This window comes from Schistocerca americana, chromosome 2 (assembly GCF_021461395.2).
Source record: "Schistocerca americana isolate TAMUIC-IGC-003095 chromosome 2, iqSchAmer2.1, whole genome shotgun sequence".
Classification (NCBI taxonomy): domain Eukaryota; kingdom Metazoa; phylum Arthropoda; class Insecta; order Orthoptera; family Acrididae; genus Schistocerca; species Schistocerca americana.
In genome coordinates, this window is record NC_060120.1 from 22,193,417 (window position 1) to 22,206,563 (window position 13,147).

Consider the following 13,147-nt stretch of genomic DNA (forward strand, 5'->3'; position numbering starts at 1 on the left):
GAATTCTTCCATCATATTGGAGCCCCACCACATTATGGGCACAATGTGCGAGCATACCTGGATGTGCAGTTCCCTCAAAAGTGGATTGGTTGTAGGGAGTGGCCACCACGTTCACCAGATTTAACTCCTTTGGATTTTTACCTTTGGGGTCATGTCAAAGCAATGGTTTATCCTGTGAAAATACGGGATTTGCATCATCTAAAGCAGCGCATTGTTGATGCGTGTGGTCAAATTCAGCCAGATGTGTTGGTCAAAGTTCATCAGTACTGGCTTCGGAGGATAGAATTAACAATCCAACATGTTGTTGTTGTTGTGGTCTTCAGTCCTGAGACTGGTTTGATGCAGCTCTCCATGCTACTCTATCCTGTGCAAGCTTCTTCATCTCCCAGTACCTACTGCAACCTACATCCTTCTGAATCTGCTTAGTGTATTGATCTCTTGGTCTCCCTCTACGATTTTTACCCTCCACGCTGCCCTCCAATGCTAAATTTGTGATCCCTTGATGCCTCAGAACATGTCCTACCAACCGATTCCTTCTTCTGGTCAAGTTGTGCCACAAACTTCTCTTCTCCCCAATCCTATTCAATACCCCCTCATTAGTTACGTGATCTACCCACCTTATCTTCAGCATTCTTCTGTAGCACCACATTTCGAAAGCTTCTATTCTCTTCTTGTCCAAACTGGTTATCGTCCATGTTTCACTTCCATACATAGCTACACTCCATACAAATACTTTCAGAAACGACTTCCTGACACTTAAATCTATACTCGATGTTAACAAATTTCTCTTCTTCAGAAACGATTTCCTTGCCATTGCCAGTCTACATTTTGTATCCTCTCTACTTCGATCATCATCAGTTATTTTACTCCCTAAATAGTAAAACTCTTTTACTACTTTAAGTGTCTCATTTCCTAATCTAATCCCCTCAGCACCACCCGATTTAATTTGATTACATTCCATTATCCTCGTTTTGCTTTTGTTGATGTTCATCTTATATCCTCCTTTCAAGACACTGTCCATTCCATTCAACTGCTCTTCCAAGTCCTTTGCTGTCTCTGACAGAATTACAATGTCATCGGCGAACCTCAAAGTTTGTATTTCTTCTCCATGGATTTTAATACCTACTCCGAGTTTTTCTTTTGTTTCCTTTACTGCTTGCTCAATATACAGATTGAATAACATCGGGGAGAGGCTACAACCCTGTCTCACTCCTTTCCCAACCACTGCTTCCCTTTCATGCCCCTCGACTCTTATAACTGCCATATGGTTTCTGTACAAATTGTAAATAGCCTTTCGCTCCCTGTATTTTACCCCTGCCACCTTCAGAATTTGAAAGAGAGTATTCCAGTTAACGTTGTCAAAAGCTTTCTCTAAGTCTACAAATGCTAGAAACGGAGGTTTGCCTTTTCTTAATCTTTCTTCTAAGATAAGTCTTAAGGTTAGTATTGCCTCACGTGTTCCAACATTTCTACGGAATCCAAACTGATCTTCCCCGAGATCCGCTTCTACCAATCCAACATAATGGACAACATATCTAGCCATTCCTATGACTGTTGGTGATCTCTCGGGACTGTAACATCGGCGTAATGCCTCTTCGGCACATAACACACATGCTGCCGAGCGTCCCACTGCTGCCACATGTAACTGGCTATAACCGGAGAATGAATAGCGCTACGTCTAAAATAACAACGGCATTGTTTTCTTGGTGAAATTCTCTATCCGTTTGATATGTCACATGACCATATTCCCATTTGAAATTTTGGAGTTGAATCCAAGATGGCGGCTTTCAAGATGGCCGCCATGTTTGTGGCATAGCCTATATAGTTTCCCCCTTCCCATTCCTCGTGTGTAGGGAGTCTGTTTCCTTGTTTGCTACTCCATTTGAATTTTGTGAGGGTGTTTCCGGACTTTTGGACCACCCTGTATATATATGTTACGATAACTCTGTGAAACTGTCTTGTCTATTTGTCTTTGAACACGCTAATCTCTAAAACCAGTAGACGGATTTTTATGGGGTTTTGACTGGTTAACTTCAGCGTAGTTAAGGGGACCGCATACGCCATATTTCATCAAAAACGGATGACGAAAAAATATACACTACTGGCCATTAAAATTGCTGCACCAAGAAGAAATGCAGATGATAAACGGGTATTCATGGGACAAATTTATTATACTAGAACTGACGTGTGATTACATTTTCACGCAATTTGGGTGCATAGATCCTGAGAAATCAGTACCCAGAACAACCACCTCTGGCCATAATAACAACCTTGATACGCCTGGGCATTAAGTCAAACAGAGCTTGGGTGGCGTGTACAGGTACAGCTGCCCATGCAGCTTCAACACGATACCACAGTTCATAAAGAGTAGTGACTGGCGTATTGTGACGAGCCAGTTGCTCGGCCACCATGGACCAGACGTTTTCAGTTGGTGAGAGATCTGGAGAATGTGCTGGCCAGGGCAGCAGTCGAACATTTTCTGTATCCACAAAGGCCCGTACATGACCTGCAACATGCGGTCGTGCATTATCCTGCTGAAATGTAGGGTTTCCCAGGGATCAAATGAAGGGTAGAGTCAGGGGTCGAAACACATCTGAAATGTAACGTGCACTCTTCAAAGTGCCGTCAATGCAGACAAGAGGGGACCAAGACGTGTAAGCAATGGCACCCCATACCATCAGGCCGGGTGACGAATACACGCTTTCAATGTGCGTTCACCGCGATGTCGCCAAACACGGATGCGACCATCATGATGCTGTAAACACAACCTGGATTTATCCGAAAAAATGACGTTTTGCCATTCGTGCACCCAGGTTAGTTATTGAGTACACCACCGCAGGCGCTCCCGTCTGTGATGCAGCGTCAAGGGTGACCGCAGCCATGGTCTCCGAGCTGATAGTCCATGCTGCTGCAAACGTCGTCGAACTCTTCGTGCAGATGGTTGTTGTCTTGCAAACGTCCCCATCTGTTGACTCAGGGATCGAGACGTGGCTGCACGACCCGTTACAGCCATGCGGTTAAGGTGCCTGCCATCTCCACCGCTAGTGATACGAGGCCGTTGGGATCCAGCACGGCGTTCCGTATTACCCTCCTGTACCCACCGATTCCATATTCTGGTAACAGTCATTGGCTCTCGACCAACGCGAGCAGCAATGTCGCGATACGATAAACCGCAATCGCGATAGGCTACAATCCGACTTTTATCAAAGTCGGAAACGTTATGGTACGCATTTCTCCTCGTTTCACGAGGTATCACAACAACGTTTCACCTGGCAACGTCGGTCAACTGCTGTTTGCGTATGAGAAATCGGTTGGAAACTTTCCTCATGTCAGCCCGTTGTAGGTGTCGCCACCGGCGTCAAATTTTTGTGAATGCTCTGAAAAGCTAATCATTTGCATATCACAGCATCTTGTTCCTGTCGGTTAAATTTCGCGTCTGTAACACGTCATCTTCGTGGGTTAGTAATTTTAATGGCCAGTAGTGTATATTCATAGGTATTACAAAAGTATGTGTGTGTATGTATGTCCCACATCTACACCGAAACAGCTGGACCTATTTCAACCAAACTTACTGTCTGGAATGAATCACTGTGAGAGTAAGAATCACCTAAGAGTCAAGGGACGGCGGTGAAAAAGAAGTAAAGGCCACGATGTGCGAATACTCAGATTTTATTCAATCCAATATTTCAGAATGAGAGCACTTTTTGACTTAGAACAAACTTTACACATGACTTCAATTTTTTAAGAAACTTGTTCTCGCTCACATGCACAAAATGATGAAAGAAAAAATTTATCGCTAATTTTCGTTTTCCATGCAGTAAAACTGTCCCATCAGGCATACTGTCATTGTATTTACATTTATTGCTTCGTTTGTAGTAACTGTAATCGCAACACATTTGGCACACAGTATCCACGTATGCTGTTGAATGTGACTACAAAATTATATCATTTTACTACACAGATTTCAGGAGGTATGAGGGAAGGAGAAATTGGACAGAGAAAAGGTGAGGAGGAAATGGACAGAGAAAAGGAAGAGGAGGAGAGGACAGAGATAGGGGGAGGAGCAGATGGAGAGAGTGAAGGAGGGAATGGAGATGGACAAAGAGGAGGCAGAGGAGATGCACAGAGAAATGCACCAATAAAACTGCAAGAAATAAATACCACGGCAACACGGGGTACTCAGCCACAAACATGTAGTAGTGTCATAATTGATTCTTATGCTTCATGCACGTACTGTAAGAGTAGACGGAAGTGTGCTTTTCAATCTCAGAAACCCCTTAGGCACGATATTAAAATGTAACCGTCTCAGTTATTGAAATTAACGTTGGTTTTTGGATTCATCACCATGTATAGTACAACTGGTTGTCGACTTAGGGAATTTAGAAGAGGGTGAATGTTTGATTTTAATTCAATTTTCTTGCATAACCTGATCGAAAGAGGGTCTTCCGTCTATCTATTAATTATGTCAGCGTTTTATACGCAGACAACTTCTGTATCACGGTTAAATAAATATAATGACGAATAAATATATTTTAAACAGAAATAATGATACTGAAGAATGGTTTTGAAGAATCTGTAGAATTCAGATGTTAAGAAACAGCGGTGAAGAGGACGTGTGATCGTAGATATTGCAAATCCTTTCCGTCTTTATCTGATCAAAGCTGTAAATCTAAATCGTTGCTCCCTTCAGGTAAATTACAATGTGTCTACGACTACCATTCTGCTGTTTAATCAGATATCAGCCGCATGGGGGCAGGGGGGGGGTGGGGGTGTCCCCTCCAAGGTACTTAAGTTCAAGATGGTTTGAACTAGTTTAAGTTACTTAACCTAAAAGCAATTCAATTAATTTCACTTGTAGGGCAATAATTAGCGATGTAGTAGTTAGAAGTTAACAATAATAGTGATGATAATCGGCATGATAATGGACAAACCAATCCTTTGTAATGGGCATGATGTAACACAATCGATGAAACTGAGAAAGCTTGCTTCCTCTCACAGACATAGCTTTAACCAACACTCATAATTTACAAAAGAAACAGCATTGAAAAGAAGGTAAAATTCAGAAACCAGGCGGGTGATATAAATGCCATGCGCAAACACAAATCGGTACATATCGTCCGTTTGGTAATATCGGACACCGGCGTTGTCCCAAAACTGACTGAAGAGCCCACAGAACCTAAAATGACATCCTTCGCTCAGTTGAAAACCGCCAAACAGATTTTCGGTTTCTTGCACAATATAATTAATCTAATGATATCTTGTTATTTAAACCGTCATCATTATATCAATACTATGAAAAATTAGTGAACAAATAATAATAATAAGGAAAATATAGGAAGAGTGTTTCAGATAGAGGCTATGGCATATCGCAAGTGAGAATTAAAGCTCAATGGTCAAAATTATAATTTCAAAATATCTGTAGAAAACTACAATGCGTTCATAAATAGTGACAGTAAAGAAAAGAATCAAGTAAGTAAGTCATTTTAACTACCTGGGCTGAAAACCTATGGTTATGATCAAGATACAAACAATAAGACAGTAAAATTTCAGGATTTCTGTGGAACAATAAAAAACATTAAACAAAAACACAAGCAAAGAAACACAAGTGGAATTCTATGCCGTAAGTCGGATAGTTAGGTCGAAATGAAATCAAAAAGATCAGTTAAAGGATGTAAAGTAGAAGATAGTTTAAGAGGCGAAGCTATTAGAAATGAGCTTAAAATATTTCCAACAACTGAAAAAAAAGAACTCGCTACATTTATCTAGAAATGGCAAGAACATTTAAACGGAATGGAATAAGACAGATCCATACCAGTATTATACGAGTGAATGCGAAAGTAGCTCTGCCTGTTAGGTTTTCACCACTAAACCGCTGAATCGATTTTGATGGAATTTGGCTTGGAGGTAGCTTGAACGTCGAAGAAGAACACAGGCTACTTTAGAAATTGTGTAGTACGTGATATTTATTGATTTGAAGAATATGACGTAAAGTATTGAACAATAATCACTTGCTGAAGAAGCTATTTACTCTTTGTCTTTTGAAATTTATCATATTTGCGAAAACGCCTAACTGCTTGATTTTTCTACATAAATATGAGTCACCGTAATGAACACAGTCGTTGTACAATCCACAACGCCTTTGATTCAAACATGCTCGTAGCATTTCAGCCACTGAGTGTCACGCAGTCCTTACAGCTTCTGAGACCCTTGAAGACACACAACGCCGTCTTCATTCAAATGCTGTTAGACAAGCAGAGAAACCTTGTGTTTAACACATACAATGCGGCAGCCTTTCAATGAGGTTGAGATGCGAGCACAGTCGCGGCCAACAAACAGACACGTGAGGGCAGCTGACGTTGTTGCACGTACAAATATTGTAAAATATGTGCTGCACCGAACTACACTTTCTTTCTTCGTCTGTTTAACATTATTTAATAATTTTAGAAGGTCCACGCTTTGTTTTAGTACTTTTGTGATCACTCATCGCAAGAAAACTTCTGATAGCTCGTGCTGTGGTTAGCATTTTCCACCCTCGCTCACAGAGTCCAGGGTTCCATTCCCGCCCAGGTCGGATTTTCACCATTCAGGACTGTGTGTGTGTGTGTGTGTGTGTGTGTGTGTGTGTGTGTGTGTGTGTGTTTTCATCACGATATCATCACCGGCACGCAAGTCTCCGAGGTGACGTCAAATAAAGAGAGTTGCACTTGCTCGGCGAACATGCTGAACAGCGTCTCCTGGCTAACATGGCCAAACTGATATGGATAAGGTAAATGTAAGTGGATATAAGCTCTCTGCACATGTAACGAGAGAAAATATGGAGAAAGGAGGAGTTGCCATATATTTCAAAAGTTATCATTGTGCAAAAAGTATAGAAACAAAAAAGTTTTGTGTAGAGAAACATATAGAAGCATGTGCCTGTGAGCTTAAATTAAATAAAGGCACATTTATAATTGTAACTGTATATAGGTCCCCATCAGAAAATTTTCATCTATTTCTGAAAAATTTGGACTCCTTGTTGTGCTATCTGTCAGACATGGGGAAGCAAATTATTATTTGTGGGGACTTCAACGTAGATTCTCTGAAAGAGGGTAATAGGAAAAATTACCTTGAAGCATTACTCGGTTCTTTCAATTTGACACCCATTATTGATTTTCCTACTCGGGTGGTAAAGGATAGCAGCTCACTGATAGATAACTTCTTTATAGACCAAGATAAGTTTAACCAGATAAATGCTCAGCCTGTTGAGAATGGTCTTTCTGATCATGGTGCACAGCTAGTTATAATATATGACATAGCTCCATTCAGCAATACTAAACAGTCCTCCAAAGTAGTACGTTCAGTCAACGATTTAACAATTGCAAATTTCAGGGAAAGCCTACAGCAGTTAGACTGGGATGAGGTGTACCGTGAACCTGATGCCAATTTAAAATATAATTTATTTCATGACATTTTTGTAAATGCATTTGAAAACTGCTTCCCCAAGAAAATAGTTAAATATACTCGTAAGAAACCTTGTAACAAACCATGGCTTACTAAGGGTATAAAAATATCTTGTAACCGGAAAAGGGAAATGTATCCGACAGCAAGAAAGAGTAGTGACCCAGAAACTATCAAAAATTATAAAAACTACTGTGTTATATTAAGAAAAGTTATTAAAAAATCCAGGAGTATGTGTATCATGTCTGAAATCAGCAACTCTGATAATAAAATTAAAACAATTTGGAATATTATTAAAAGAGAAACAGGTCAACCAAGAGCAGAGGAAGACAGTATTACCATCAAATTGAATGAAAACTTTACGAACAAAAAGTCAGAAGTTGAAAATATTTTTAATAATCATTTTCTAAATGTTGTGGATATAGTAGGATCCAGGTGTTCATTAGAAGATGCTAGGCTGTTAATGGAAGAGGCCATACCTATGCAATTTGATACAATTGAAATCTCACCCACTTCTCCCTCTGAAATTAGGAAAATAATAAACTTGCTTAAAAGCAAAAACTCACATGGAATTGATGGCATTTCCAGCAAAATACTAAAAGCTTGTTCTCAACAGATAAGTAAGATTCTCAGCCACCTGTGTAATAGCTCTCTGGAACAGGGCATTTTCCCTGATAGACTGAAATATGCTATTGTTATACCTTTGCATAAAAAGGGGGATAGATCTGATGTCAACAATTACCGTCCAATCTCCCTTCTAACAGCTTTATCCAAAATTTTTGAGAAAGTAATGTATTCAAGAGTAGCTTCACATATCTGTAAACATGAAGTACTAACAAAATGTCAGTTTGGTTTCCAGAAAGGTTTTTCAACAGAAAATGCCATATATGCTTTCACCAGTCAAATTTTGAATGATCTGAATAACCGAACACCACCCATTGGGATTTTTTGTGATCTCTCAAAGGCTTTTGATTGTGTAAATCATGAAATTCTGCTAGACAAGCTCAAGTATTGTGGCATGAGTGGGACAGTGCACAAATGGTTTAATTCGTACCTAACTGGAAGAGTGCAGAAAGTTGAAATAAGTAGTTCTCGTAACATGCAAAGATCAGCACATTCCTCAAACTGGGGAACTATCAAGACTGGGGTTCCACAAGGGTCAGTCTTGGGTCCTTTGTTGTTCTTATTATATATTAATGACTTGCCATTCTATATTCATGAAGAGGCAAAGTTAGTTCTCTTTGCTGATGATACAAGTATAGTAATCACACCTGACAAACAAGAATTAACTGATGAAATTGTCAATACTGTCTTTCAGGAAATTACTAAGTGGTTCCTTGTAAACAGACTCTCACTGAATTTTGATAAGACACAGTACATACAGTTCTGTACAGGGAATGATATGACGCCATTAATAAATATAGACCTTAATCAGAAGCATATAGCTAAGGTAGAATATTCAAAATTTTTAGGTGTGTCCATTGATGAGAGATTAAATTGGAAGAAACACATTGATGATCTGCTGAAACGTTTGAGTTCAGCTACTTATGCAATAAGGGTCATTGCAAATTTTGGTGACAAACATCTTAGTAAATTAGCTTACTACGCCTATTTTCACTCATTGCTTTCATATGGCATCATATTTTGGGGGAATTCATCACTGAGGAATAAAATATTTATTGCACAAAAGCATGTAATCAGAATAATAGCTGGAGTCCACCCAAGATCATCCTGCAGACATTTATTTAAGGATCTAGGGATATTCACAGTAGCTTCTCAGTATATATACTCTCTTATGAAATTTGTTATTAACAACCAAACCCAATTCAAAAGTAATAGCAGTGTGCATAACTACAATACTAGGAGAAAGGATGATCTTCACTATTCAAGATTAAATCTAACTTTGGCACAGAAAGGGGTGAATTATACTGGCACTAAAGTCTTTGGTCACTTACCAAATAGTATCAAAAGTCTGACAGATAACCAACAAGTATTTAAGAAGAAATTGAAAGAATTTCTGAATGACAACTCCTTCTACTCCATAGAGGAATTTTTAGATATAAATTAAGAAAAAAAAAATTAAAAAAAATAAAGAAAAACAAAAAACACAAAAAATAAAGTTGTTATATTAACTTAAGTATGTTGTTAAATTAACCTAATTATGTCATGTATTAGAAAATTCGACTCGTTCCACATCATTACGAAATATCGTATTCATGATCCATGGAACTAGTATTAATCTAATCTAATCTAATCTAAAACGCATATTTCATTTCATTTTACTGATACGCAAGCTGAACTGCGTGTATCAGCTAGTATTTCATAAAGCTTTACAATATATACACAGAGCCGTTAGGGACATGGGTTGGCCCATGAAACAGTGGAGCTGAGAAGCTGAAGACGGAACAAGTTCCTTTAACCTAATCCGTAAATGTAGACAATGATGATTATGATGATGATGATGAAACATGCGGTAAGTGACAGGAAACATTAACATGGCACGCAAGTCGCCAAAGTGTCGTCAAATAAAGAGACTTGGACTTGCACGCCGAACATCCCGAACGGCGTGTCCTGGCCAATATCTAACCGTGGACATGTGGATTTCTAGACAGTCAGTTACACACGAAGCTGAAGGGACACACACCAATCGCGTATGGAAAAGGAAAGAACAGTACTGGTGGTGGTGCACGAAGCGCCCTCCACCAGACACCGATATGAGTAGATGTAGATTTGAATGCAGAGACATGACGTGGTGGTACAGTGCCTACCTTGTTATGCACAGAGCCGGAGCCGCGACCCAAGTCCATGGCAGTGGCGTCTGGCTGGGACAACCAGCTGGCGCGGGCGCTGTACGCCTACCTCTCCAGCGGCGACAACCAGCTCAGCTTCCTGGAGGGCGACCTCATCGCCCTCATAGGTGAGTGTGCCTCAGCTCCAGCAGCACAGTCCCGCCAATAGACGATAAATAAATATACTTAATCTTCTTCTTAGGTATTATCTGCCTTACAAAATAGAGGTTCATCCGCAAATGTTCTCCACTTTCCTCTGTCCTGTACTTCTTTAATCTGCTGCTAACTTATGTAAAGGTTTTTTAAATTACCGCTACGTCACAAACTTTGTTAACTATTGTATGACTTATTTATTTAGCGACATGTTTCGAAGGAATACCTCATCTTCAGGCTAAATGGCATTACAAAAACGATTTTACAATGAGGTGATACTGATGTTACATAGTCTTTACATAAACGCTGTGGTTATCCTGTACATGAAGAGAAACCATAGTAAGAAGCGATGGCACTTTGGAAGCTGGACTGATGTTTCCATGCAAATGTTTTGTAACGGTCACTCACTTTGGTCTTCTGGCGTGGCAGTCTCTTTGTGATGCGCTGAGGTTTTTACATTTCCGTGGCTCTCTTGGCTTTCTTGGTCACTCTTCACAAATTTTCACTGACGTAACAGTAACTTGGAAACACGATCACAGAAACAAATCTGTAGTGCGGTAGACATGATGGCGGTCGAAATACAGCTGGTTTCGATTAGACTATCGATTGTCGATCTATGTGGAGCCAGATGTTTACATGTCTTCTGCATGATAACAAGACGTGCCATTTAGCCTGCAGATGAGGTATTCCTTCGAAACATGTCGCTAAATAAATAAGTCAGACAATAGTTAACACGTTTCTTGAGACAGTCGGGGTCGAAAAATAGTCAAAATGGCTTCAAATGCTGCCAACTTCATAGTCCTTTTTTGTTATTCGGCAACCTTCTTCCTGTCCATCTCATTCTGCATCGTCACTGATTCTTCGTCACGAGGAATTTCTTTGTAGTACATGTTCCATCCGTTTCTCTAACTAATTTCCTTCACTTTTATCTCCTCTCCACTTCTTTGGAGTACTCCTTCATTCGTCATTTTGCCAGTCTATTTGACTTTTTAACATTTTTCTCCACAACTGCATTTCAGAACTGTCCAAATACACAGTCCAGTCTTATTAATGTCACCACCACCTACGTTCGACTTCAGTGTGCAGTAACCACTTAAAGACGGCAAGTGAAACACTAGCAGGGGAGAGTACGTAAAGCATGTCTGCGGGGCGTGGAAAACAGTGCAGTCGTTGCCGTGACGCAGAAACCGAGCGATTTATCTGGCTTTCGATCCAAGGGTGGAAGCATTTCCGGAACGGCAAAGCTTGTAAGCTGTTGGCGTGCCGCCGTGGTTAAGGGGCTCCGGAACGCCCTATACTTGCAATGTTAAAATAACGCTTATAAATTACATCTTTCCTCACAAAGTATTTGAGGTAGGAAGTTGAACTTTTTACAGATTATTTATTGGAATATGGGCTACAACTTAACACAGGGATTTTACAAAATTTTAGTTCAGTTATTAAAGATGATTTTTTTTTCAATTGTAATGAAAATTCACAACATTTTTTTGCAATTTTTTATTTATATATTCAAAAATATACAGTTTTTTGGAAAAAGGCTGTGTTAAATTATGCAGACGGTACTGTGTAACATTTACTGAAAGTTTGAAACAAATATGTTTGGAAGATCCTTAGAAAACATGTAATTAGTATGAGAAAATAAAAGTTTTGGGAATCGAGCGACAAAGATTGGATTAACTTTTTAGTGCATTCCAGGTCCATTAGCTTCATCCTCTGCAAACTCCTCCTCCAGCTTCCTCTTGTTCCTCCTCCTGTTTACTCTTGCTTGTATTTCTAGACTCTTTACAGCCCTGTCTGCAGCCCGAAGGCGTTCCTTGTCTAAAGCAAGCATCGCTCGTTGTTGTGTTCGTAGATTTTGCTACCATTTTCTTCAGTTGCAGTTACTGCAACACTGTTCCAAAAGGTGGTCATGTATGAACACTTATCACAATTCAGTTGTATTTCACTAGCAAGTCCTACGTGCTTTATTATGGAGAGTTCCAGACCAACTGCACTACAATGAATACATCTTACACGGTTTGAAAAAATTCCTTTCAGAACCGACACATCAAATATTTCATTCACATCCGATTCGCCCATAAAACATTCATAGTTTTCACTCATTGAACCAAGCTTCTTCTGTGAAGTATTTTCTTTCCCACTTTGGCTGCTATGGGCAGGTGTACTTGAGAGGTTAGGTTCACTCACTTGGTTATCGTCTTTATTGTTTACAGTAATAACACATACCTTTGGCTTTCCCACATTTCACCTTTTCTTAAAAGCCTTCAGAGGATTTCTAATAACTTTACTTTTACTCATTATTATACTTCAACAAAACAGAGACTCAAGAAACAGAATTAATTACGAATATTTTCGAGATAACGACAGAGTAAATAAACATGAAACAATCGACAATAACACCAGCGATATATATTGAACCATCACAGGTTAGCCACAACACATACTTTATCTCACGTCACTAAAATGTAATTGATGAACACTGACGTTAATAATAACACCATTTGACGGCAGTTTAACAGCGCCAAAGTGGGTCACGCCCATGTAGAACACATTTCAAAAAAAATTTAAAAATAGTTGTAGTCTTCGGAATTGAATAAATTATATATCTATTAAAAGGTAATAGTCTGCAGATTCAGAAAACGCAAAAAAGTAAAAATTGAAGTTTTCATGATTTTGAGCCTTTCCGGAGCCCCTTAAAGTAAACCACGCACGGCAAAATGGCGCTGTCCAAACCCAGTGCCGAGGCACCTCCGGTTCACCGCAGGCCA

The 13,147-nt window shown here is 39.6% G+C and overlaps 1 protein-coding gene across 1 annotated transcript in view; it reads left to right on the forward strand.

Moving 5' to 3' along the window:
- LOC124589405 (brain-specific angiogenesis inhibitor 1-associated protein 2) overlaps positions 1-13,147 on the forward strand; it is a 618,821-nt gene that overhangs the window by 520,401 nt on the left and 85,273 nt on the right. Inside the window, exon 9 of the mRNA XM_047131551.1 lies at positions 10,220-10,354. Within this exon, the coding sequence (XP_046987507.1) occupies positions 10,220-10,354 (135 nt within the window). The remainder of the gene's footprint in view (positions 1-10,219; positions 10,355-13,147) is intronic.